At 45.2% G+C, this 26,443-nt stretch overlaps 1 protein-coding gene across 5 annotated transcripts in view; it reads left to right on the top strand.

Annotated features, from left to right (window-relative positions):
* The first annotated feature begins 5,410 nt into the window (after positions 1-5,410).
* The window catches only part of LOC132387796 (NACHT, LRR and PYD domains-containing protein 3-like), a 90,537-nt gene continuing 69,504 nt past the window's right edge, over positions 5,411-26,443 (top strand). For 2 of the 5 annotated variants that reach the window (XM_059960169.1, XM_059960172.1), the window contains exons 1-3: positions 5,413-5,590; positions 8,043-8,211; positions 25,460-25,552. In XM_059960169.1, the coding sequence (XP_059816152.1) occupies positions 25,492-25,552 (61 nt within the window). In that variant the 5' untranslated portion in view covers positions 5,413-5,590; positions 8,043-8,211; positions 25,460-25,491. Of the gene's footprint in view, positions 5,591-7,829; positions 7,957-8,042; positions 8,212-20,280; positions 22,262-25,459; positions 25,553-26,443 lie in introns of those variants that run through there. The other 3 variants (XM_059960170.1, XR_009510014.1, XM_059960171.1) reach the window with 3 other exon arrangements.

Genomic DNA, 26,443 nt, shown 5'->3' with positions numbered 1-26,443 from the left:
CGTGCAGCTTCATCTTTCCCCGTTCAGTCACGGCAGTGAGATCTGGATCTGTCACGTCCTCTGTTGTGCGTGGACAATGTGTTTTTTTTTCAGCAATATTTTCAGCATGTTTCATTTCACTGTTTTTACCTGCTGAAGTGCTGCCGATGTTTCTGGGTGTCTGACCCACTTATTTGAGAATTTAGCCTTTTCTATTTCTCTGAGCTTCTCATAAATGTCTACAGTTCAGTTAAGCTTCACTCCACTACTTCCAAAGCAACAACCCGGTCAGTCAAAAAGTTCCACACAATTAAAATAGTTTATTACATCGTTTTTTTTTCATTTTGTACTATTTATATAATTTAACTATGTAATATTTATATTCTTATATTAAATCATAATTGTTAAAATCTATAGTTATGAATCAGGTTCTATTGCTGCCGCAGAGACAACGAATTTCATGACAAATGCCGGTGCTATTAAACCTGATTCTGATATTGATCTGGGAGACCCACCACCGGTCACCTGATCCCAGTTACTGCAGATCATAATGAGAGATTGAATCCTTTTCCATTTATTTCCTTTCCACAGAAATGACAACAGTTCAGTTTCCTTCTGTGGTTCCAGAGCAGAAGCTCAGTCTGTCTAATATTTCCACACAATTAAAATGGGGAATTCGTTTATTATCATCATATACTGAGCTACAGAGAAAATCTTGCCTGACGGACCATCCACACAGATCGATACGTTACAACAGTTCACTGAGTTGATATACGACAGAACAATAACTGGAACAAAGCATTATGGCTGCAGAGAAAGTGCAGTGCAGACAGACATATGGTGCCGGGTCACGTCGAGTTACATTGTGAGGCCGAGTCCATTTTATCATTCATTTGGCTTTTAAACACAGACAGGAAGCCGCCATCGAGCTTATCATTTCTAATAACTGCAGGTCTTCTTTTTTTCTCACTTTCTCGTGGCACTGGACAGGGATGTCCTTTAACCCCTTTATTATTTAATCTTGTATTGGAGCCTTTAGCTATAACACTACGTGAAGCTAAAAATATTCTTGGTATCTCTATGAATGGAACCATACATAAGATTTCTCTTTATGTAGATGATCTTTTGGTTTTTATTTCAAATTTTGAGGAATCAATTCCTAATCTTTTGGAAACACTTAAAGATTTCGCTAAATTTTCTGGATTTAAACTTAACTTGAATAAAAGAGTATTTTTCCATTAAATGTCCCTGTTAGTGTATATAATGATATTCCTTTTAGAACTGTTAATGCATTTAGATATTTAGGTATTATAGTTACTAAAAAATATAAAGATCTCTATAAAGCGAATATAGTTCCTTTAATGGACTTCATGAAACAATTTTCTAGATGGAATCCACTTACTTTTTCTTTAATAGGTCGTATTCATGCTGTGAAAATGATTTTACCTAGATTTTTATATATTTTTCAAAATATACCTATCTTTTTAGCTAAAAAAATTTCGATCAAATTGAAAACCATATCAGCAAGTTTGCTGACGATACTAAACTGGGTGGCAGTGTGACATGCGAAGAGGACGTTAGGAGAATACAGGGAGACTTGGATAGGCTGAGTGAGTGGGCAGATACTTGGCAGATGTCATTCAATGTGAATAAATGTGAAGTTATCCACTTTGGAAGCTGGAACAAGAGGGCAGAGTATTGTCTGAACGGTGTCGAGTTAGGTAAGGGAGAAATACAAAGAGACCTAGGAATCCTAGTTCACCAGTCAATGAAGGTGAATGAGCAAGTGCAACAGGCAGTGAAGAGGGCAAATGGAATGTTGGCCTTAATTACAAGGGAAATTGAATACAAGAGCAAGGATGTCCTTTTGCATTTGTACAGGACCCTGGTGAGACCACACCTGGAATATTGTGTACAGTTTTGGTCTCCAGGTTTAAGGAAGGACATTCTGGCAATTGAGGAAGTGCAGCGTAGATTCACTAGGTTGATTCCTGGGATGGCAGGGCTGTCTTACGCAGAGAGATTGGAGAGATTGGGCTTGTATACGCTGGAATTGAGGAGATTGAGAGGGGATCTGATTGAAACGTTTAAGATAATTAAAGGATTTGATAGGATTGAGGCAGGAAATATGTTCCAGATGTTGGGAGAGTCCAGTACCAGAGGGCATGGATTGAGACTAAGAGGTCAGTTATTTAAAACAGAGTTGAGGAAGAGCTTCTTCTCCCAGAGAGTTGTGGAGGTGTGGAATGCACTGCCTCGGAAGACGGTGGAGGCCAATTCTCTGGATGCTTTCAAGAAGGAGCTGGATAGATATCTGATGGATAGGGGAATCAAGGGATATGGGGACAAGGCAGGGACTGGGTATTGATAGTGAATGATCAGCCATGATCTCAGAATGGCGGTGCAGACTCGAGGGGCCGAATGGTCTACTTCTGCATCTATTGTCTATTGTCTATCAACCGTCATTTCATATTTATAAAATAATGGAAGGAAACCATATAGCATAATTCAAATTATGATATTTGGGAAAAGAACCCCATCTTCTCTCAAATTCGAATCGAGGATCAAAGGTTCTACTTCTATTTTTTTCCACACTAAGACAGAACATTCCTTGAGAAAACGATTCAATTAATGTAGGGGAAGAAATATCTTTCCATTTTAATAAAGTAGCCCTTCTTGTCAGTAGTGTAACAAATGCAATTACATGTTGATCTGAAGATGAAATACCCTGAATATGATGTGGAACTATTCCAAATAGAACAGTCAATCTATTAGGTTGTAAATTTATTTTCTGAGCGGTAGAACTTGTAGAAAATAAAGATTTCCAGAACTATTTTAATGAAGAACATGACCAGAACATATGTGACAAAGTAGCTACTTCAGTTCTACATCTATCTCAGCAATTGTCTATACTAGGAAATATTTTAGATAGTCTCTCCTTAGTTAAATAATAACGATGACTAGTTTTACATTGACTTAAACAATGGTTGGCTCATATAGAAGAAGAATTTACGTTTTTCAAAACTCGAAGCCAATCTTCATTAACAAAGGTCATAATAAGTTCTCTCTCCCAATCTTGTTTAATCTTTAGTGATAGGTTCTCGTTTTGTAACAAAAATAAATTATAAATTCTGCCAATGGAACCTTTCACGAAGGGATTCACTTTCAAAATTGTATCCAACAAATCAGATTCTTGTAAACATGGAATCTTAGGTAAATATTGTTGTAAAAAAGTCTAAACTGAACATATTGCAAAAAAATGTGTATGAGCGAGAGAAAATTTGTTAATGAACTCTTCAAAGATCATAATGGACCATCACAAAATAAATGGGTAAAAGAATGGATCCCTTTATTTTTCCATAGGAGAAAAATGGGGTCAGTTGTTGAAGGTATAAATAAGAAGTTTCGATGTAAAAAACTAGTCATCTTAAATTGTTTAAATTTTTTAATGAAACGAAACTGAACCCAAATCCGTAGGGATTGTTTAATAACCGGGTAAAGATTTAAATTTGGAATTTTAGAGAGATGTAAAAGTAATGGAGCTCCTAATATTGAAGTTAAATGAAATTATTTAACTGCTTTTAATTCCAAATCAAAATCAACCCATAATGGATTTTGGTTCTTATCAAGCCAATATAACCAAAAACAGAATTGTCTAATGTTCACAGCCCAATAATACTCTTAAATTAGGAAGTGCAAGTCCACCATCTTTTTCAGATTTTTGTAAATGATTCTTATTAATTCTTGGACTCTCATTGTTCCAAATAAAGGAAGAAATAAGTGAGTCAATTTGATCGAATTTTTTTTAGTTAAAAAGATAGGTATATTTTGAAAAATATATAAAAACTTGTATGTGGACGGATTAGCACACAACAAATAGAGAGATATTTGTAATCCAGAATGAAACGTATAGAAAAGACCGTTACATCAAAATAACCGTCGACGATGTTCTTATTCGTTGAATCCGTCCACATACCAGTTTACAGCGAAAGTGACCAGTCACGGAATACCGTCTTCCAGGGGTTACCACACAACATACCCAGACAAGGGTTAACACCAGATATTCCAAAACCCACTCCTATGGATTATACGAAGTGGCAGCCACACACATTCGTTGTGGTTCCGTGTACCGATGATCAACCCACTCTTGTGGGCATAGGAGAGTTCCAAGCCTCAGCTGCGACTAACTGAAGCGATCAGCTTTTCCAGTCTCTCTCTTTCTCTTATGGTTCAGTCCACTAGACTTCCTGACTGGGAGACCTAAGTCAATCCGGATCGGGATCAGCATCTCCAACACCATCACACTGAGCACGGGGGCTCCCCAGGGCTGTGTGCTCAGTCCACTGCTGCTCACTCTGCTGACCCACGACTGTGCTGCAACTCACAGCTCGAACCACATCATCAAGTTCGCCAATGACACAACCGTGGTGTGTCTCATCAGCAAGAATGACGAGTCAGCTTACAGAGAGGAGGTGCAGTGGCTAACGGACTGGTGCAGAGCCAACAACCTGTCTCTGAATGTGAACAAAACAAAAGAGATGGTTGTTGACTTCAGGAAGACACGGAGCGACCACTCCCCGCTGAACATCGACGGCTCCTCGCTGGAGATCTTTAAGAGCACCAGATTTCTTGGTGTTCACCTGGCGGAGAATCTCACCTGGTCCCTCAACAGCAGCTCCATAGCAAAGAAAGCCCAGCAGCGTCTTTACTTTCTGCAAAGGCCGTGGAAAGTCCATCTCCCACCCCACCCCCCCCCCCCATCCTCATCACATTCTACAAGGGTTGTATTGAGAGCATCCTGAGCAGCTGCATCACTGCCTGGTTCGGAAATTGCACCATCTCGGATCGCAAGACCCTACAGCAGATAGTGAGGTCAGCTGAGATGATCATCGGGGCCTCTCTTCCCGCCATCACGGACATTTACCCAACACGCGGCATCCGCAAAGCAAACAGCATCATGAAGGACCCCACGCACCCCGCATACAATCACTTCTCCCTCCTTCCCTCTGGGAAAAGGCACTGAAGCATTCGGGCTCTCACACCAGACTATGTAACTGTTTCTTCCCGCAAGCTATCGGACTCCTCAATATCCAGAGCCTGGACTGACACCTTACTGCCCTATTGTCTTGCTTATTATTTATTGAAATGCCTGCACTGTTTTGTGCACTTTATGCAGTCCTGGGTAGGTCTGTGGTCTGGTGTAGTTTTTTTTTTCTTTTCTGTGTTATTTTTTATGTGGTTCAGTCCAGTTTTTGTACTCTGTCATGTAACACCATGGTCCTGGAAAAAAAAACACGTTGTCTCATTTTTACTGTGTACTGTACCAGCAGTTATGGTCGAAATGACAATAAGAGTGACTTGACTTGAATCGGCAGTATCTGCGGATTTGTCTCCGAGGCCCCGCCCACGCTCTGATGACGCAATAAGCACACTGCGCATGCTCACATTCCCGGGCTGGGCAGTGATTTTTTTTCTTTGTGTTGAAGCGGGTCTGGAGCGGTGGATTGTCCACGGGATCCGGATCGGGAGAGGGTCCTCGCCCCCTCGGGCGGCGAGCCGGGGGGGCCGGTCGGATCATTCTCTGCGGAGCGGGACCGACAAGATCCATGCGGTGAGTATTGAGTTCGGTCCCGACCGATGCTGGGCAGTGAGTCCCAGTAACTTCCCCGAACTCGCGGTCTCACCCCGCTTCCTGAACAAAACCTACCGGGGTCTGTCCGGGTTGTGAGACCTTCACCTCGAACCTGGGGATATTTTCTACGATGTGTTGATAAAAGTTGGTTCAGGGAGAAGGGTAAATGCCAAAGTTCCTGTTGCTCTATCTTTGTCATTTTAGTACATAGTAGTATGTACTGTTAATGCTGTATCTGTGTATTGCCGGAGGGCCATCAGTGATCGTCCTTGATCCCTGCTCCCACCCGATCCATCTGCTTAATCCCTGCACATCTGGTTCAACCTCTGTCCAGCCTGCAACCCACCACCTCGATGATAAATATCGACAATCTCTCTTCTACCGTTGCCGTCATTGTGAAGTCTTTTGCCTCACGGAGTTATTTCTGAAATCAGTGTTTGTTACCTGGAACTGCCAGAGGATTTATTTAATGCAGAATGAGGAAGGATAAAGACAGTCATCACAATTTTAGTTTCAAAGTTACCAAATGGCCGCTGTGTTAATCTATGTCAGACGGTGACTCTCAGTATTTAAAGTTGAGTCTTATTTCCTGTTTTGGTCATGTTTGGAGAGGCAATTCCTCTGTTGCCAGGAACAGCCACAGGATCTGCAGGGAGTGGTGCACAGTTTTATCGCTCTCCGGTCATTTCCTCTCATTGAGAGTTAGTGGCCTCGGGAGCAGATGTAACAGACTGATAGTGGGTGCGGAGGATGTTGTGAGCGTTCACTGTGTCGACTGTATTAACCCTGTGTTAGAATGAAGAGAAAACTAATGAATGTGGGACTTACCTTTGTGCAACTTTGTTCAGGCCGTCACAAACATCTTGTGATCAGTCAATAGTTGTGCATCATTTAAAGTAAAAAGAGAAAACGCTGGAACCGTTCAGCAGATCGGGCAGCATCAGTTCTGATAGTGAGTCTTCCACAGTTTCTCTTTCCACACATCCAATCTGATGTACCGAGTTTCCAGCATTTAATTTCAATTTGAAATGAAAAGCCTGTTATTCCTGTTAGCCCACAGGAAATGCGACGGCCAATTGTACTGGGCAAGATCTCATTTAACAATCGGATAATGATAAAATGCTTTCAGTTTATCTGCTGGAGACAATGTGAAACGTATTCCTGCCTGCTGGTGACCCACGCCCAGGTTTTCCAGCCCGATATCTGGCCCAGTCAGAGGATTATCAGCTTCCCATTCTGACACAGGTTGATGCAGGAGTGTTAGTTTTTGAACTCTGAATGGCCGACACACTGCAGCATTGTACCGGCCGCAAGGGAGTCCTGGGAAATTGGTGCTTGGACTGTAAACCTGGGGTGTAGACTCCGAGTATATGGAACTGTCAGTTTTTGGGATTTGACCAGGTCATTACTTCTGTAGCTGGGGCTGAATGTTCCTCCTCCCTCAATGAATCAGAAGTCTCGGGTTGCTGGACATTGGTTGTGGGGGAATCCCTGATGTGGGGACGATGTGTGAGGATTCTGGGGTCGGTAAGTGACACGTTCAGCTGTGTGACCCGATCACAGATTGTGACCCTGGTGAAATGGATCTGGGGATCAAGCTGCTCGGGCTCATGAGGTGTTGAGAGAGTGTTTCTGGTCTGGTCTCAGTTGTTTCTTTCTGGGGTTCCTTTGGAGGCAGTCACTGCTAATCTGAGTTCCTATACCATCCCTCACAGGGAAAGGAGGCCATTAAATGTTTGCAGCAGTAGAATTGGACCCAGCGGTTCAGTGTTCAAAGTGTATTTGGAAATTTCCCCTCACTGTCATCTGTCTGTTAGTCAATGGTCATGGACCTGTGTTCAACGGAGTTACGAGGGACAGTGGGGGTGGGGTGATGCTTGTTTAAGGAAACCTACAGAATGCTGAAACGCCTGGATACAGTGGACATGGAGATGATGTTTCCATTAGACGGTGAGTCTGGGATCTGAGAACACAGTCCCAGAATAAAGATGCTTCCCTTTAAAATTGAGATGAGGAGAATATCAAGTAAAGGGTGACTGATCTGTGGAAGTTGTTGCCACAGACGGTGGATGAAGCTGTTGTTGGGGTATATTTATGGCAAAGGTTAATATATTTGTGTTTGTTCCTTGTATCTTCAGGGTTACAGGAGGAAGGCAGGATTTTGGTGTTGGAATGAAATCAGCCATGGTTGAATGATGAGGCAGACCAGATGGATCAAATCACAAAATTCTGTTCCTGACTGAATGATGGCTCCTTCTTATCCCATATTGTTTTGTGACGTGTGAGGAACAATTACAGATTTGTTCACTCAGATCATTATATTTGTCTTCAATGTTTAAATTTCAGTGAGTTTTATTTTTAGGAACATTGAGTAGTAATGTTTTGTTCTCCTTTGTGTTGTTAACATGCTTTATTATTTTTCATGTTAAAGCTAGATCTGCAGTGAGAGATTTATTGGAAGAAAAGCCCACAACTGGAAGCAAACCACAACTGAAGACGAGGGAACAGCAACAAGTGAACCAGCCCGAGGACTGAGAGCACCGACTGGAGAGAACCCATCTGACTCAGGGTTTCCATTGATTCAGTCAGGAGAAAGTTTGGTGAGTCTCATTTACTCAAACACTGGTCCTTTAGATATTATATACCTGTACAAAGAAAGGTAGGAAATGGTTGGGGTGATACTGAATGTGCCCAGAGGTACCAGTTATGCCTCTATCAGACCCAGTTATGATCAGTCCAGGTCTGGTGATGTGCTGTCAGTATCCAAGCTCTTTAAAGTCACTCACATTCCCTCAGTGTTTGCTCATTTCAAGGTCTTGCATCTTGTGAAGTAGCTTTTGGACACTTCTGAGTGGGGAGACTGAAACAAAGTGGAGAGTTTACACTTAATATCTTTCAAAAAGTAATTCTTTAAACTTACCTGCTGCAAACTTGCTTGGCCTTTTCTCCTTGGGGTGATGGAGAATGAGAGGTGACCTGATAGAAGTGTATAAAATGATGAGGGGTTCTGATCATGTGGATAGCCAGAGGCTTTCTTCCCAGGGCTGACATGAGGGGGCATAGTCTTAAGATGCTTGGCAGAAGGTAGGGGGGGGGGGATGTCAGGGGAGTTTTTCCACACAGAGTGGTGGGTCTGGAAGGCATTGCTGGCAACGGTGGTGGAGCAGGATACAATAGGGTATTTTAAGAGACTCTTAGACAGGTACATTGAGCTCAGAAAAATAGTGTTATGCAGTTGGGTAATTCTAGACAGTTTCTAGAGCAGGTTACAAGGTTGGCAGAACATTGTGGGCCGAAGGGCCTGTATGTACAGTAGACTTCTATAGAACTGTACACAATACTCCAAATTTGGCCTTACCAATGCCTTGTACAATTTTACATTACATCCCAACTCCTATACTTAATGCTCTGATTTGTAAAGGCCAGCATACCAAAAGCTTTCTTCATCACCCTATCCACATGAGGTTCCACCTTTAGGGATCTATGCACCATTATTCCTAGATTACTCTGTTCTACTACATTCTTCAATGCCCTACCATTTACCATGTATGTCCTATTTAGATTATTCCTCCCAAAGTGTAGCACCTCACACTTATCAGCATTAAACTCCATCTGCCATCGTTCAGCCCACTCTTCTAACTGGCCTAAGTCACTCTGCAAGCTTTGAAAACCTACTTCAGTATCCAAAACACCACCAACCATAGTATCATCTGCATACTAACTAATCCAATTTACCATCCCATCATCCAGATCATTAATGTATATGACAAACAACATTGGACCCAATACAGATTCCTACGGCACAACACTAGTCACTGGCCTTCAACCTGACAAACTGTTATCCACCACTACACTCTAGCATCTCCCATCTAGCCACTGTTGAATCCATTTTACTACTTCAATATTAATACCTAACGATTGAACCTTCCTAACCAACCTTCCGTATGGAACCTTGTCAAACCCTTGTCAAACAAGTTTCAACCTCTAGAACATCTGGACAGCGAAGATGCATACATCAGGATGCTGTTCAGTGCAGCTCAGCATTCAATAAGTCATCCTGGAATCAGTAAGTTGCAAGAACCTGGTGTCAGTACATCCTTCTGCAATTGGATCCTCGATTTCTTCAGTTGCAGACGCCAGTCAGTACAGATTTGCAAACAAATTGCCAGATTAGCCATCAGTACGTGTATACCGTAGTGTTTATGTTTATTCCCTCTGATTTTTTTTGTGCTTCTGACTTTGAGGCTATGCACAGCTCCAATGTCACATTTAATTTTGCTGAAAACATCACTGCCATTGGATGAATCAAAGGTGGTCACAAATCAGCATAGAGGAGGGAGACTGAAAATCTGTCGGAGTAGTGCCAACTACTCACTCAATGTCAGCGAGACCATGGAGCTGATTATTGACTTCAGGAAGATGAACCCATGGATCCCAGAACCAGTCCTCATTGGAGGATCACAGGTGCAGAGGGTCATCACATGCTGTTACCATTTCAGAGGATTTGTCCCAGGTCCAGTATGTGAGTGCAATTATGAAGAAATCATGATAGCGCTTCTACTTCCTTAGAATTTTGCGAAGAATCGGCATCTAAAACTTCAACAAACTTCTTCAGAGGTTTTCTGAAGAGCGGATTCATTGGTAGCATTAGGATATGAAAATCCAAATGACTTTGAATGTAAAATCACACAAAAGGATAGGAGACACGGATAATTCCCTCAGGGTAATGCTGTTCAAACCATTGAGCTCATCTACACGGAGTGCTGTCACAGGTGTTAGGAGAGACGCAGGCTTGTACTGTGAGTGTTGAAGCCACACACACACACACACACACACACACACACACACACACACACACATATAAATAACATTGTTAACTTTTGTTTATCTTGTTTAAGTTGCTATATTATAAGTGGATATTAACTAAGATAATGGTTTTAACATTAAAACCCGACTCAGTGTATATGCGGCTAATTCCCTCATGGTAATGCCGTTCACACCGTTGAGCACATCTACACGGAGCGGTGTCACAGGTGTTAGGAGAGTCGCAGGCTTTTATGGTGAGTGTTGAAGCCACACACACACACACACACACACACACACACACACACGCACACACACACACACACACACACACACACACACATATAAATAACATTGTTAACTTTTGTTTATCTTGTTTAAGTTGCTATATTATAAGTGGATATTAACTAAGATAATGGTTTTAACATTAAAACCCGACTCAGTGTATATGCGGCTAATTCCCTCATGGTAATGCCGTTCACACCGTTGAGCACATCTACACGGAGCGGTGTCACAGGTGTTAGGAGAGTCGCAGGCTTGTATGGTGAGTGTTGAAGCCACACACACACACACACACACACACACACACACACGCACACACACACACACACACACACACACACACACACACACACACACATAAATAACATTGTTAACTTTTGTTTATCTTGTTTAAGTTGCTATATTATAAGTAGATACTAACTAAGGTAATGGTGTTAACATTAAAACCTGACTCAGTGTATAATCTATTGATGCTGGTACGTTACGAAATCGTAACAAAATTGGGGGCTTGTCCGCGACGTGAAAAAATTTGGAACTTATTGATTTGTTGATGGGCTGCTTCCGTTTGGATCGACTTGTGTGGTGAAACCAGCAGCAATGAATATTGGGGAATTTCGTTGTGTCGTTGAGGTAGATAGTCGGATTTATTTATTACGCAATCTGAACTGCACTTGCTCTATAAATACAACACAACATTGTTTTAGTTTTTCCTGACGCAGCACCTTGATATACCTATGTATTGAATTGCCTGCACCGAATGGCACGCAAGAAAAGCATTTCACTGTGTCTAGATTGACGTCGCAGTAGAAGGTTATCAGTTCTGGAATGAAACTGATAATGAAACTGATCAATTTGTCAAATGGATATTGAAGGGCAGACAAAGATCAATATTAAGGTTTGGGCTGATTACCATATATGGATGAGTAGGGCTGATATATTCACAATGAGTGTCGGGGGTCTCGAGAGAGTTGATGTAGAGGAAGACAAGGTGATGGAATTTCAAACGCCAGTGAATGTATACAAGCAGTTTGATAACGTGGTGTTTAATACGTTCTGAATACCTCCCTTCACTGACGGGAAAGGTCATGATGCAATTATATATAGCATTGGCCTGATTAGAGTATCTTGCTGGTCCTGCTTCCCATAAGAAATGTATGTAATCTCAGTGGAGCCTATACCCAGGGGTTTTCACCAGTCTGTTGCCGAACGTGCGGCTTTTCAGGTTATCTGCGGATAATCTGCCATAGCCTCCTTCAAGTGGAGGAGTGGGAGTTATTTCATTCAAACGTTATTAGGGACATACATGTTTTGGGTAGTGGGAACCTATTCTCCATATCATATGCATCTGTAGCGAAGTGCAAAGGCAAAGTTTGAGTGGAAATTCAGTTTTAGTGTAAGTTAGTGTATGGTGTTGACTTTCCTCATTTCAGTTTGAAGTAACGGATCTCTGTCAAACTGTAAATCTGCGGCCGTGCCAGATATTGTGAAATCGTATGAACAGATGTCACAAGATTGACAATAAGAAACGGTTTTGGACGTGGAAATGCCTCTTTTCTCAGTTGCACTGAAGAATGGGAAGGGAGGGGGGTGAACATCAGAGGAAGACGATGGGAAGGTGAGAGACGGAAATGGGAGTCGGGCTGGTAAAGGAAAATGGTGGAGGGGTATAATTATCGGAAGTTCTAGAAGGCTCTCTCACTATATCTTCAAACCTGCCCTTCCCTCTGGTGACTCTTCTCCTTCCCTTTCATCCAAGGCCTTCTGTCAGAATCCTATCAGATTCTCCCTTCTCCAGTCCTTTAGCCAACCGACCTCCAGCTCCTTGCTTCACTACCCCCCCCTCCACCCCCGAAACATTGCCTATACTCAGGCAGTAGTGATAGGAGACTCTATAGTCAGGGGGTCAAACAGGTAATTCTGTGGACACAGGAAAGAAACTCGGATGGTAGTTTGCCTCCCAGGTGCCGGGGTCTGGGATGTTTCAGATCGCGTCCAAGATATCCTGCAGTGGGAGGGAGAACAGCCAGAGGTCATGGTACATATTGGCACCAATGACATAGGTGGGAAAAGGAAAGATGTCCTGAGAAAAGACTATAGGGAGTTTGGAAGCATATTGAGAAGAAGGACCCCAAAAGGTAGCAATCTCGGTATTACTGCCTGTGCCACGCGACATTGAGAATATGAATAGAATGAGGTGAAGGATAAATGAGGCCCTGAAGCAGGGGGCAGGGATTCAGATTTCTGGATCATTCGGACCTCTTTTGGGGCAGGTGTGACCTGTAGAAAAAGGATGGGCGGCACTTGAATCCCAGGGGGACCAATATCCTGGCGGGGAGGTTTGCAAAGGCTGATGGGGAGAGTGTAAACTAGAATTGCTGGGGGTGGGAACGGAACTGAAGAGACTGGGGAAGAGGAGGTTGGCTCACAAATAGACAAAACTTGTAGATAGTGCGAGAGGCAGCTGATAGAGAAGTGAGGTGCTCAGACGGACGCTTTGAGATGTGTCCATTTAACTGCAAGGAGTGTTGTGAACAAAGCGGATGAGCTTAGAGCGTGCATCAGTACTTGGAGATATGATGTGATGGCCATTACAGAGACTTGGTTGGCTCAGACACAGGAACGGTTACTTCAAGTGCCGGGTCTTAGATATTTCAGAAAGGACAAGGAGGGAGGCAAAACAGGTGGGGACATGGCACTGTTGCTCAGAGATAGTGTCACGGCTGCAGAAAAAGTGGAGGCCATGGAGGTGGTGTCTACAGAGTCTCTGCGGATGGAAGTTAGGAACAGCAAGGGGACAATAACTTTACTGGGTGTTTTTATAGTCCGCCCAATAGTAACAGGTATATGGAGGAGCAGATAGGGAAACAGATCTTGGAAAGGTGTAATGATAACAGAAATACGAGGAAATCCGCAAATGCTGGAAATTTAAGCAGGAGAAGGGGGTCATCGTTGGGGGTGGGAGCAGCCTCCAACGACTCCACACAAGCTTCGATTGTGACTCTCGTCTCCCCTTCCACCACCAGCACTCTACAATCCACTGCCCCTCAGATCCCACCGTTAACCGCTGGAAACTCGGAGCCTCCATCTTTCTCTCAGCCCAACCCTCCCCTCTCCAATGACTCAATCAGCCTCCCTCCCCCTCCCTCCTCTGATCCCGGCTCTCATCCGTGCCGGGTCTTTGCCATCCCCTCTGACTTTCCACTCTTTGAGGCAGAACGAGCCGTCCTCAGTAAGGGCCTCGCCTTTGTCCCCCTTCGCCCACACCTCAGCGAGTTCCGCCTACGCCATGACGCTGAACTCTTCTTCCGCCGGCTCTGTCTCCGAGCTCACATTTTGGCAAGGTCTCTCCCATCCCCACCGATGACCCTTTCTCCCGTCTTCAACCCCCCTCCTCTTCATAGACACCCCACTCTGGTCTTCTGCCTGATCTGGATCTCTTTATTGCTAACTGGCGACGGAACGTCAACAGACTCGACTTCACCACTTCACACCTTGTTCCAATTTCAACCTCACTCATTCCGAACAAACTGCTCTCCACTCCCTCCTCACCAATCCCAACCTCACTATAAAACCCGCTGACAAGGGGGGCGCTGTTGTAGTCTGGCGTACTGACCTGTACCTGGCCGAGGCACAGCGGCAACTCGCTGATACATCCTGTTATTTACCCCTCGATCATGACCCCACTAAGGAGCACCAGGCCGCAGTCTTCCACACCATTACCAACCTTATCAGCTCTTGGGATCTCCCATCTACTGCCACCAACGTTATACGCCCCGCACTTCCCGTTTCTACCTCCTACCCAAGATCCACAAACCTGTCTGTCCAGGTAGACTCAGTGTCTTAGCTTGCTCCTACCCCACCGAACTCATTTCTGCATACCTTGACACTGTCCTATCCCCCCTTGTTCAATCCCTTCCCACCTATGGTCGTGACACTTCTCATGCTTTGTATTTTTTCAATGATTTTAAGTTCCCTCGCCCCCACTGCCTTATTTCCACCATGGGCGTCCAGTCCCTAAATATCTCCATCCCTCACCCGGACAGTCTCGAAGCTCTTCGCTTCTTTTTGGATTCCAGACCTAACCAATTCCCCTCTACCACCACTCTCCTCTGCCCAGCGGAATTAGTTCTTACTCTCAATCATTTATCCTTTGGCTCCTCCCACTTCATCCAAACCAAGGGTGTAGCCAGGGCACCCGTATGGGTCCTAGTTATGCCTGCCTTTTTGTTGGCTTTGTGGAAGAGTCCATGTTCCAAGTCTATACGGTTATCCGTCCCCCTCTTTTCCTTCATCGACGACTGCATTGGCTCTGCCTCCTGCACGCATGCTGAGCTCGTTGACTTCATTAACATTGCCTCCAACTTTCACCCTGCCCTCAAATTTACCTGGTCCATTTCCGACTCCTCACTCCCCTTTCATTATCTTTCTGTCTCCATCTCTGGAGACGGCTTATCTACTGATATCTACTATAAGCCTACAGACTCTCAGAGCTACCTGGACTATTCCTCTTCCCACCTTGTCTCTTGCAAAAATGCTATCCCCTTCTCTCAATTCCTCTGTCTCCGCCGCATCTGCTCTCAGGATGAGGCTTTTCATTCCAGGACGAAGGAGACGTCTTCCGTTTATAAACAAAGGGGATTCCCTTCTTCCACCATCAACTCTGCTCTCAAACGCATCTCTCCCATTTCCCGCACATCTGCCCCCACCCCATCCACCCGCCACTCCACTCGGGATAGGGTTCCCCTTCTCCTCACCTACGACCCCACCAGCCTCCAGGTCCAACTTATAATTTTCCGTAACTTCCGCCACCTCCAGCAGGATCCCACTACCAAGCACCTGTTTCCCTAGACCCCTCTTTCTGCTTTCCGCAGGTATCGCTCGCTACGCGACTCCCTTGTCCACTCGTCCCCACCATCTCTTCCCACCGATCTCCCTCCTGGCACTTACCCTTGTAAGCGGAACAAGTGCTACACCTGCCCTTACACCCTCCCTCACCACCATTCAGGGCCCCAGACAGTCATTCCAGGTGAGGCGACACTTCACCTGTGAGTCGGCTGGTGTGGTATATTGCGTCCGGTGCTCCCAGTGTGGCCTTTTAGATATTGGTGAGAACCGTCGCAGACTGGTCGACTGTTTCGCTGAACACCTACGCTCGGTCCGCCAGAAAAAGCAGGACCTCCCAGTGTCCACACATTTTAATTCCACGTCCCATTCCCAGTCTGATATGTCTATCCATGGGCCCCTCTACTGTCAAAATTAATCCAAACTCAGTTTGGAGGAACAACACCTTATATACCGGCTGGGTAGCCTCCAACCTGATGGCATGAGCATTGACTTCTCTAACTTCCGTTAATGCCCCCCTCCCCTTCCTACCCCATCCCTGACATATTTAGTTGTTTGCCTGTTTTCCATCTCGCTCTGGTGTTCCCCCTGCTCCTTTCTTTCTCCCTCGGCCTCCCAAAACCATGATCCTTTCCATTCTCCAGCTCGGTATCACTTTCAACAATCACCTTTCCAGATCTTAGTTTCATCCCAACCCCTCCGGTCTTCTCCTATCATTTCGCTGTTCCCCCTCCCCTCACTACTTTTAAATCTTCTACTATCTTTCCTTTCACTTAGTCCTGACGAAGGGTCTCGGCCCAGAACGTCGACAATGCTTTTCCTTATAGATGTTGCCTGGCCTGCTGTGTTCCTGCATTTTGGTTGTGCTGTTTGAATTTCCAGCATCTGCAAATTTCCTCGTGTTTCCGCAACATAAAAGACAGGACACCAACAGGATCCGGGACAGCTTCTTCCAGCAGGCTATGAGAATGATTAATTCATGCTGACAAAATCGTATTTTATGTTCTATTGTTGAACATACTATTTATTATAAATTACTATAAATTGCACATGCATATTTAGACGGAAACTTAAAGATTTTTACTCATGTATATGAAGGATGTAAGTGTACCTATCTTGGTCAACCATTTTCCAGCCTGTATTCCACCATATCAAAGATATATACACCATCTCGGTTAACATCTGTCCAGCCTGTATCCCATCAACGATTATATATCAACAATCTCTCTTCTACCGTTGTCTTATTTTTGCCTCACAGAGTTGATACTGAAATCGGTGTTTGTACCTGGAACTACCAGAGGGTTTATTGAATATAGCACGTAGTAAGTTAAAGACAGCCATTGCGATTTCATCTTCAAAGTTAAAATGTCTGCTGTATCAATCTTTGTCGGAAGGAGGGTTGAAAGCAGAGAATACAGATTGATAATGGGGTGGGATGGATGTTGTGAGCATTGACTGAATTATCCCTGTATTGGATTGAAGAGAAAACTAATGAACATTGGTATTACATTTGTGCTAATTTGTTCTGACCGTCACAAATATCGTGTAATCAGTTAATAGTTGTGCATCATTTAAAGTAAAAAGAGAAAATGGTGGAAACATTCAGCTGATCGGGCAGCGTCTTGGACAGTCCCGGTTCAGATACTGGGTCTTCCACAGTTTCTCTTTCCACTGATCCAATCTGATGTACCGAGCCTGCTGTTACCTCGCGCCCAGGTTTTCTAGCCCGATCTCTGGCTCAGTCAGAGGATCATCAGGTTCCCGTCCTGACACAGGTTGATGTCGGAGTGTTGCTGTTTGAACTCTGAATGGCCGAGACACTGCAGCACATTACTGGCGACAAGGACTCCTGGGCGAGTTGCTGAGTGAGCTGTTACCTGGGAAACACTGGGCCTATGTAGCTATCAGTATCTCTGACCCAGTCAGGTTCCCGTTCTGCCACAGGTTGATGTCGGAGTGTTGCTGTTTGAACTCTGAATGGCCGAGACACTGCAGCACATTACTGGCGACAAGGACTCCTGGGCGAGTTGCGGATTGAGCTGTTACCTGGGAAACACTCGTCATTTAGACCTATCAGTATCTGGGATTTGGCCCAGTCAGAGGTTCATCAGGTTCCCGTTCTGCCACAGGTTGATGTCGGAGTGTTGCTGTTTGAACTCTGAATGGCCGGGACACTGCAGCACATTACTGGCGACAAGGACTCCTGGGCGAGTTGCGGATTGAGCTGTTACCTGGGAAACACTGGGCATTTAGACCTATCAGTATCTGGGATTTGGCCCAGGTCAGTACTTCCACAGATGGGGGCTGGATGTTCCTCCTTTCAGAGTGTATCAAAAGCCTCGGGGTGCTGGGCATTGGCTATGGGGAAATTTCTGATTACACCACGCAGTGTGAGATGCGGGGACGATGTGTGAGGATTCGGGGGTCGGTGAGTGGCAGATTCAGCTGTGTGACCCTGTGAGGTTAGGTCCTGAGATATCACAGTTTTAGATCCAAGTACAATGGCCCCGGGGTTCAAGCTGCCCGGGTTTATGAGGTGTTGAGCCAGTATTTCTGTTCTGGGCTCAGATGTTTGTTTCGGGAGTTTCTTTGGAAGAAATGACTGCCATACCGAGGAGAGGATGAGTTAGCACCCCGTCCCTCACAGTGAGAGGCTGTGAGTAAATGGGCTGTACCGTGTTTGCAACAGTAGAAATAGACCCGTGAGTTTGGTGTTCGCCCCTCATTGCCTCCTGTCTGTCAATCGTTGGAAATGAAGCAGATGTGTTCAGTACAACTGTGGCTCTCGTGGTTCACAAGAGTAATCGCAGGAACGAGAGGGTTTCTGTACGGGCGGGGGGGAGTGATTGACAAGTCTGTGGCCTGAGGTGGGAGATGAGTTAGATCAAAGAGTTGATCTGAACGTGCATGTAACGAGAGCTGAATAACTCGTCTCCTACCTTTGGCCATGAACCTATCAATCACTCTTACTGTCGGCCAACTCTGGAGGTCCAAGATGTCGAATTCTGCAAAGAAGGGATGCGTTTGCTCCACGACCGCTGGACTAAGCGTGTAAATGTAGGAGGGGACTATGTTGAAAAATAAATGTGCTGGGTTTTCAAAAATTGACTCCATCTACCTTGGGTCACGAACGTATCAATCACCGCTCGTATGGCAAGCATTTGATGACTCTTGGCCTGTACTCTATTGAGTTCAGAAGTATAGAGGGGGACGGAGTCTTATTTAAACCCACAGAATGCTGAACAGCCTGGAGACAGTGGACAGGTGGAGGATGTTTCCATCAGACGGAGAGTCTGGGGTCTGAGAGGACAGCCTCGGAATAAACAAGCTTCCCTTCAAAACTGAGAGAAACTTCTTCAGCCAAAGAGTAATCGATCTGTGGAGTTTGTTGCAACAGATGGTGAATGGGGCTGTCACTGGGTATATTCACGGCAGAGGTTAATATATTATTTATCGCTAACTATTGTCATGTTTTGTTAGCCAGAACTATCAGAGTATTATTGTAAACAGCACGTTAAAAGCCGACTTTACAATTTTAGATTCTTCGATTCAAAATGGCTGCAGTGTTAAACTTTATCATAATTAAACTCACGATGCTGAGTTTGTTATTTCCCTTTTCGGTTATTTTTGGTGAGCCACTTCCTCTGTTTCCAGGGTAACAGCCCACTAGAGCTGCAAGAAGAGTGGCACATTTTTTTATCGCTCTGTGGTCACCGCCTCTCAGTGCAGAGACAGTGGCCTCAGGAGCAAATGCAACAGTATGATAGTGGGAGGAAAGGATACTGTGAGCATTGACTGTATGGGATGAACTGAGAACACAGAAGCAGAGAAACATAGAGAACCCACAGCATAATACACTGGCCCTTCGCGCAACAGTGCTCTCCCAAACATGAACCTACTTTAGAAATTTCCTAGGGTTACCCATCAGCCCTCTTCTTTTTATCTCCATGTACGTATCCAAAAGTCTCTTAAAAGGCCCTGTTGTATCCGCCTCCACCACCGTCACCGGCAGCCCATTCCACGCACTCACCACTCTGAGTTAAAAACTTACCCCTGACATTGCCTCTGTACCTTCTCCCAAGCATCTTAAAACTGTGCCCTCTCATGTAAACCATTTCAGCCCTGAGAAAAAGCCTCTGACTATCCACACGATCTATGCCAGTCATCATTCTATTAGGTCTCCAAGAAGAAAAGGCCGAGTTCACTCACCCTATTCCCATAAGGCATGCTCCACAATCCAGAGAAATCCTTGTAAATATCCTCTGCACCCTTTCTATGGCTTCCACATCCTTCCCGTAGTGAGGCGACCAGAACTGCACTCCAAGCACAGAACTCCAAGTGGGGTCTGACCAGAGTCCTATATAACAGTAAGATTACCTCTTGGCACTTGAACTCAATCACAAGGTTGATGAAGGCCAATGCACCGTATGCCTTCTGAACCACACAGTCAGGCTGCGCAGCATTTTTGAGTGTCCTATGGACTCAGACCCCAAGATCCCTCTGATTCTCCTCACTGCTAAGAGTCTTATCATTCATACTATATTCTGCCATCATATTTACCTTCTAAAGTGAACCACCTCACACTTATCTGGGTCGAACTCCCATCTTCCACTTCTCAGCCCAGTTTCGCTTCCAATCGGGGTCCCGCTATAACCTCGACAGCCCTCCAAACGATCCACAATACCCCTAACCTTTGTGTCATCAGTAAATGTACTAACCTATCCCTCCACTTCCTCATCCAGGTCCTTTATAAAACTTACGAAGAGAAGTAGTGCCAGAACGTATCCCTGAGGAACAGCCCTAGTCAGCGACGTCCATCTACAAACAATTTTGCGTTCTGTGAGCAAGACATTTCTGAATCCACAAAGCAATGTCCGCTTGGATCCCATGCCTCCTTAATTTTTCAATAAGCCTTGCATGGGTTCCTCATCAAGTGCCTTGCTGAAATCCGTATACACTACATCTACTGCTCTACCTCTGTAAATGTGTTTAGTCACATCCTCAGAAAATTCAATCAGGCCGGTAAGGCACAACCTGCCTTTGTCAAAGCCAAGCTGTCTATTCGTAATAAATCCTTGCCTCTCCAAATGTTCATAAATTCATGAAAAAGAGCATGTGAAGTTGAATTCCTTATTTCCTATTTTCAGTTAGTTCTGCTGAGCCAGTTCCTCCATCACCAGGGTGACAGCCCACCAAAGCTATGGAGTGTTGAACATATTTATCGCTCTCTGGTCACCGCCCCTCAGTGACCTCAGGAACCGGTGTGGGTGCCCGGATGCCTTGAGCATTCACTGTATGGAATATATAACGTTTCTGTTGCAGTAAATGGATAACTAATGAATGTAGGGATTGCATTCATGCAAATCTGTTTAGGATGTCACAAACAGGGTTCAACAGGGATCACTCACTCCACAATTCCCTTGTTCATTCATCTCCCCTCACTAATCTTCTTCCAGATACTTATCCCTGCATAAGCCTAAGTGCTACAACTGCCGTACCCCTCCTCCCTCACCTCCATTCAGAGACACAAAGCAGTCCTTCCGGGCGAGGCAACACTTCATCTCGAATCTATTGCTGGGGACATTTATTGTGTCCCGTGCTCCCGATGCGGCGTCCTTTACATTGGTGAGACCCACCATCAATTGGGAGACCGTTTCGTCGAGCATCTGTGTATCATCTGCCACAAGGGGGACTTTGCAGTGGCCGGACATTTTAATTCTGATTCCCATTCCGACGTTTCGATCAACGGCCTCCTCTTGTGTCAAGATGAAACCGCCCTGAGGGTGGAGGAGCCACACCTTAGTGATCGTCTTCACATAAAACGAACACAAAGGCCGGCAGATGTGTGGAGACGGAAGGGATCGAGGCAATGTGGATCGGACAGAAACATGTGGCTGAGATGGGAGAGCAGCCGCCATCTTGTTGATGGTTTGAGGGGCTGAATGGCCTCCTCCTGCTGTTTTTCACTTGGTGTTTCAGTGTTCCTGTCCAGTGACGCTCCGGAAGAATGTGAATAGAAAAAAGTGTTTATAAACATAGAACTGATTTCAAATAGCCTGCACAATTCCTTTTCAGGTGGGAATTGTAACGGCCCACTATAGCTGCAAGAAGAGTTGCACATTTTTCATCGCGCTGTGGTCACCGCCTCTCAGCGTAGAGTCAGTGGCCTCGGGAGCAAATGTAACAGAATGATAGTGGGAGGAAGGGATGCTGTGAGTATTGGCTGTGTGGGATGTACTACACCAGGGTAGGAATGAATTCAGAACTAACATATTAGTTGGGGTGTGATGTTATTTACAGTTTAGGGAGGCAATCAGTTTACTATCTGTGCATTAAAATGAAGAGGGAGAAAATACCCCAGTTGCAGGAAATTTAAAGTGAAGCGCAGAAAATACTGGAAACGCTCAGCAGATCGGCAGCATCTTGGACAGTCTCAGTTCTGGAACTGGGTCTTCCACCATTTCTCCTTTCAGAGATGTAGTCTGATGTACTGAGTTCCCATCATTTTCTACTTTATAACTTTACATTTTGTTCCTGCTACAAGATCCCACACAGCGATGACACAGAGATCAAATGTGCTCGGTTTATCTGCTGGGTTCCGGCTGAAGTGTATCCGCATCCTCTATACAGACCGGGGAACCAGCCTGAGCACCAGCCCCGGCAGAGGGTCATTAGGTTCCAATTTCATCGTACTTTGTCAATCGGAAATGGCAGGAACACCACGGTAAATCACCAAAGCATCTTTGTATGGGTGATGATATTGGGCTGGTGACTCTGAGGATATGGTACTGGCAGTATACGGTCTTCAGTCCAGGTTGGTAATTCTGCAGCTGGGATCGGAATTTTCTGAGTCTGTAGTGAAGCTGAAATCCCGGGCGGTTGGACGTTGGTTATGGGGAAGTCAGCATCTACACTGCCCAATAGGAGATCATATCTGGCAAGTATTTTGGAGGTTATTTAAGAGTTAACTAGGGAATTGGGTGAAGTTGGTCAGTGATGTTGCATCTGAACTTTGGTAAAGTCTGTAACAAGATCCCACATGTCAGCTGATCGGGAAGGTTCGGTCACGTGGGAGTCACGGGGAGCTGGCGAGGTGGATTCTCACCGGGCTCGATGACAAGAAGCAGAGGGAGATGATTGAAGATGAATTTAGCGAATGGAGGCCTGTGACAAGTGGGGCGTGCGTGTCAGTGTCGAGACCTCGTTAATGTGTTATTCGTGCCATTGATTTGTATATGAATATATATATATGGCACGATATCAAGTTTGATACTAAATTCGGGAGTCTAGTTGATATTGCAACAGGTTACAATAAATTTCAAAGATTGAGAATAAGAGGTCAGTTATTTAAAACAGAGTTGAGTTAGAGCTTCTTCTCCCAGAGAGTTGTGGAGGTGTGGAATGCACTGCCTCGGAAGACGGTGGAGGCCAATTCTCTGGATGCTTTCAAGAAGGAGCTAGATAGATATCTGATGGATAGGGATATGGGGACAAGGCAGGGACTGGGTATTGATAGTGACTGATCAGCCATGATCTCAGAATGGCGGTGCAGACTCGAGGGGCCGAATGGTCTACTTCTGAACCTATTGTCTATTGTCTATTGTCTATTATCTTGGTTAGTTATGGAGATGGTCTGAGAAATGGCGAATGGTTTTCAACTCGAACAAGAGAGGGTTGGAGCATTTGGACAGTCAGTCCAGGGTGGGGCTGGTATAGTGAATGGGAGGGCACGGAGTTTTGTGGAACAGATTGAGTAACAAAAAAAAAATCATTAATATGCAACACAGACTACAGTGCAGATAGAGAACAATACCTGACTCCTACACAGAACTCAGCTCTGATACAGGGTCCTCCACCTGAAATAATTCCATCATTTTTGTTTTATTATGTTAAAGATGTTTTGTCAACTTGCTGTTTTGTATGTATGGCGTGTCTACATTGTGTTTAACAAAGGTGCGATGTTACAAGCTGCTAATAGCCGGGTAAATACTCAAGTACACGTACAAACAGGCCGGATGAACTCAGCGGGTCGGGTAGCGTCCGTTGAAAGGAACAGTCAACGTTTCGGGCCGAGAGCCCTCGTCAGGACAGGGACAGGGGCACCATAAAGAAGGTGGGGGGAGGGTGAGAAGGAGAAGGCTGATAGGTGCCAGGTGAAAAACCAATCAGAGGAAAGATCAAGGGGTGGGGGAGGGGAAGCAGGGAGGGGATAGGCAGGAAAGGTGAAGAAGGAATGTAAGGGGAAAGCACTATGGGTAGTAAAAGGCAGGATCATGAGAGAGGTATATGAGGTGTATGGGATCCTGTTGAAGGTGGCGGAAGTCGCGGAGGATAATATGCTGGATCCGGAGGCTGACGGGGTGGTAGGTGAGGACAAGGGAAACACGGTCCCTGTTGTGGCGACGAGAAGATGGGGTGAGGGCCGAAGTGCGGGAAATGGAGGACATGCGTGTGAGGGAATCACCCCACCACTAAGGACATTTTTCCCTCTCTACCCTTCTCTGCTTTTCCCAGGGATCATTCCCTCCGTGACTGCCTTGTCCATACGTCCCTCCCCACAGATCTCTCACCGGGTACTAATCCCTGCAAGCGTAAGTGCTACACCTGTCCCTACACCTCCTCTCTTACCACCATTCTGGGCCCCAAGCAGTCCTTTCAGGTGAGGCAACACTTCACATGTGTGTCTGTTGGGGTAATCTATTGCGGCCTCCTCTACATCAGCGAGACCCGACGCAGATTGGGGGACCGCTTCGTCAAGCACCTCAGCTCGTTCCGCCACAACAGACAGGATCTCCCGGTTGCCACCCACTTCTTCACATTCCCATTCGGATATGTCCATACATGGCCTCCTCTACTGCCATGATGAGGCCAAACTCGGGTTGGAGGAGCAACACCTCAGCCCCTTGGTATGAACATCGGATTCACCTCTCTCATGATTCTGCCTCCTTCTACTACCTATAGCAGTAGTAAAGGGTACCCACACCATTTACATTCCTTCTTCACATCCTGCCTATCCCCTCCCCAGGCCCTTGATCTTTCCTCTGATTGTTTTTTCACTTGCACCTTCAAACTCACCCCCAGCTTCATTATAGGACCCCTGCCCCCTCCTTCCTCAGTCCTGACGAAGGCTCTCGGGCCGAAACGTTGACTGCTCATTTCAATGGATGCTGCCTGACCTGCTGAGTACATCCAGCCTGTTCATACGTGTTGATTTGACCACAGCATCTGCAGTGTATTTGTCTTTAAATACTCAATAACATGTTGACCAGAGTTTAGGAGATAATAATGATCTTAAAATACTTCCGGAGAAAATGTAGTGGTTCTGGACAAGATGTCACAATGTTATGTGTGACATTGCATTGTTCAGGATGTCAGAGTGATTCTATATAGACTCAAATCATATATTGCCATAGATGTCCATGCAAGGGGATATCAAAATGAAAGAAAGGGTGAGAATCAGTTGTGACTGAGAAATCTGTATAATCCAGTGACGAGAGGAATAGAAGTCTCATCGTCAGCAGAAATGTTTCAGCCCACACTGCTGTAACATTTGTCCATTACTCACCACAGCGCCACCAGTGGTAGGAGGACCAAAGCAGTGGGAGCTGTCTGCTCAACCTGGCTTGCCATTCCGGAGACTCATCACTCCCGGTCCAGGACACAAGATTGGTTCCTAAAAGGGAATTGCCTGCAATGCAGAGAGTAGATACCCTGGAGAATCCTGGCCCAGTGTACAATGCATGGAGAGATCGGAAATGGACATTGTGTGACTGTGGGTGGATGGGTGCAGGTGGATCCGGCCATGACAAAGCTTCAGTGGATCGGCCCAAGATGTTTGGAAGTGTTTGTCTCCGTTTAGAAACAAAACAGTATTCTCCTTTAATTAATGTCTGTCCCTCCTGTTGTTTTGTTTTGTTATAGAACAGTAAAAACTGATCACACCTCTCACCAAAATGGGTCAAGGTTCGAGCAGTGGAAGAGCTCCAGTGACGTCAGCATCGGGAAAGGACACGGGTATGATGGCGAATTATTTTAAATTTATAAACACACTGCTGATTTTATGTCTGGGTTTAATTCAACATTGGCAATTCACAAAATATTCGTGAAAACTGAGCAGAGAGATGAGAGAGAGCGTTAACATCTCGGGGGAAACACTGTCACACGTGGAAGGAGTCCAGTTACTGTCTGCTCCTGCTCCTCGGACAGATTGTGATGCACGCTAAAATGGCGAGTTACTCCGGAAGACAAGACATTCTCCGAAAGATGACAGTTTTGGGCAACACAAAGATACAAAATATTGGCTGAACTCAGCAGGTCAGGCAGCATCCATGGAGAAGAATAAACGTATGATATTTTGGATCAGGACCACGGAGAACAGAAAGTAATGTAACAATATCTAGAATTTATGTTGCCTCATTTCCAGCCCGATGAAGGGCCTTGGCCTGAAACGTTGATTGTTTATTCTCCTCCAGAGACGCTGCCTGACCTGCTGAGTACCTCCAGCATCTTGTGAGATATTCCAGAGATTTGCATCAGAAGGGGATTACCAGGCAGGCAGACAGTAGCGCAGAGCAAAGCGCAGGTGATGGGCAGTACCAGGAGAGTGTTGATGGTTACTATATTCCCAGGAATTGGCAGAGTCTTTTGCAAGCAGAGAGGTATATTCCCGGGGACTAGAAAGAGCAGCCTTCAACAGACGGTTGAGCTTTACCGACTAAGGTAACAATTCCCTGAATCACCCACCCCACCCCACAGTCTACAGAGGAGTTACACTCTTCCCATTGGTGCAATGCGATGTCAGTCACTAGTTACACCCAATAACAGAGATGGACCATCCAAGAAGGCATTACCCTCGTTGAGGGCATCTCATACTCCCGCCACGAACAAATTTGTCAAAGCGGAACA

Source organism: Hypanus sabinus, unplaced genomic scaffold (genome assembly GCF_030144855.1).
Source record: "Hypanus sabinus isolate sHypSab1 unplaced genomic scaffold, sHypSab1.hap1 scaffold_221, whole genome shotgun sequence".
Lineage (NCBI taxonomy): Eukaryota > Metazoa > Chordata > Chondrichthyes > Myliobatiformes > Dasyatidae > Hypanus > Hypanus sabinus.
The sequence above is the reverse complement of the archived record's forward strand: the minus strand, read 5'-3'. Positions and strand labels throughout refer to the sequence as shown.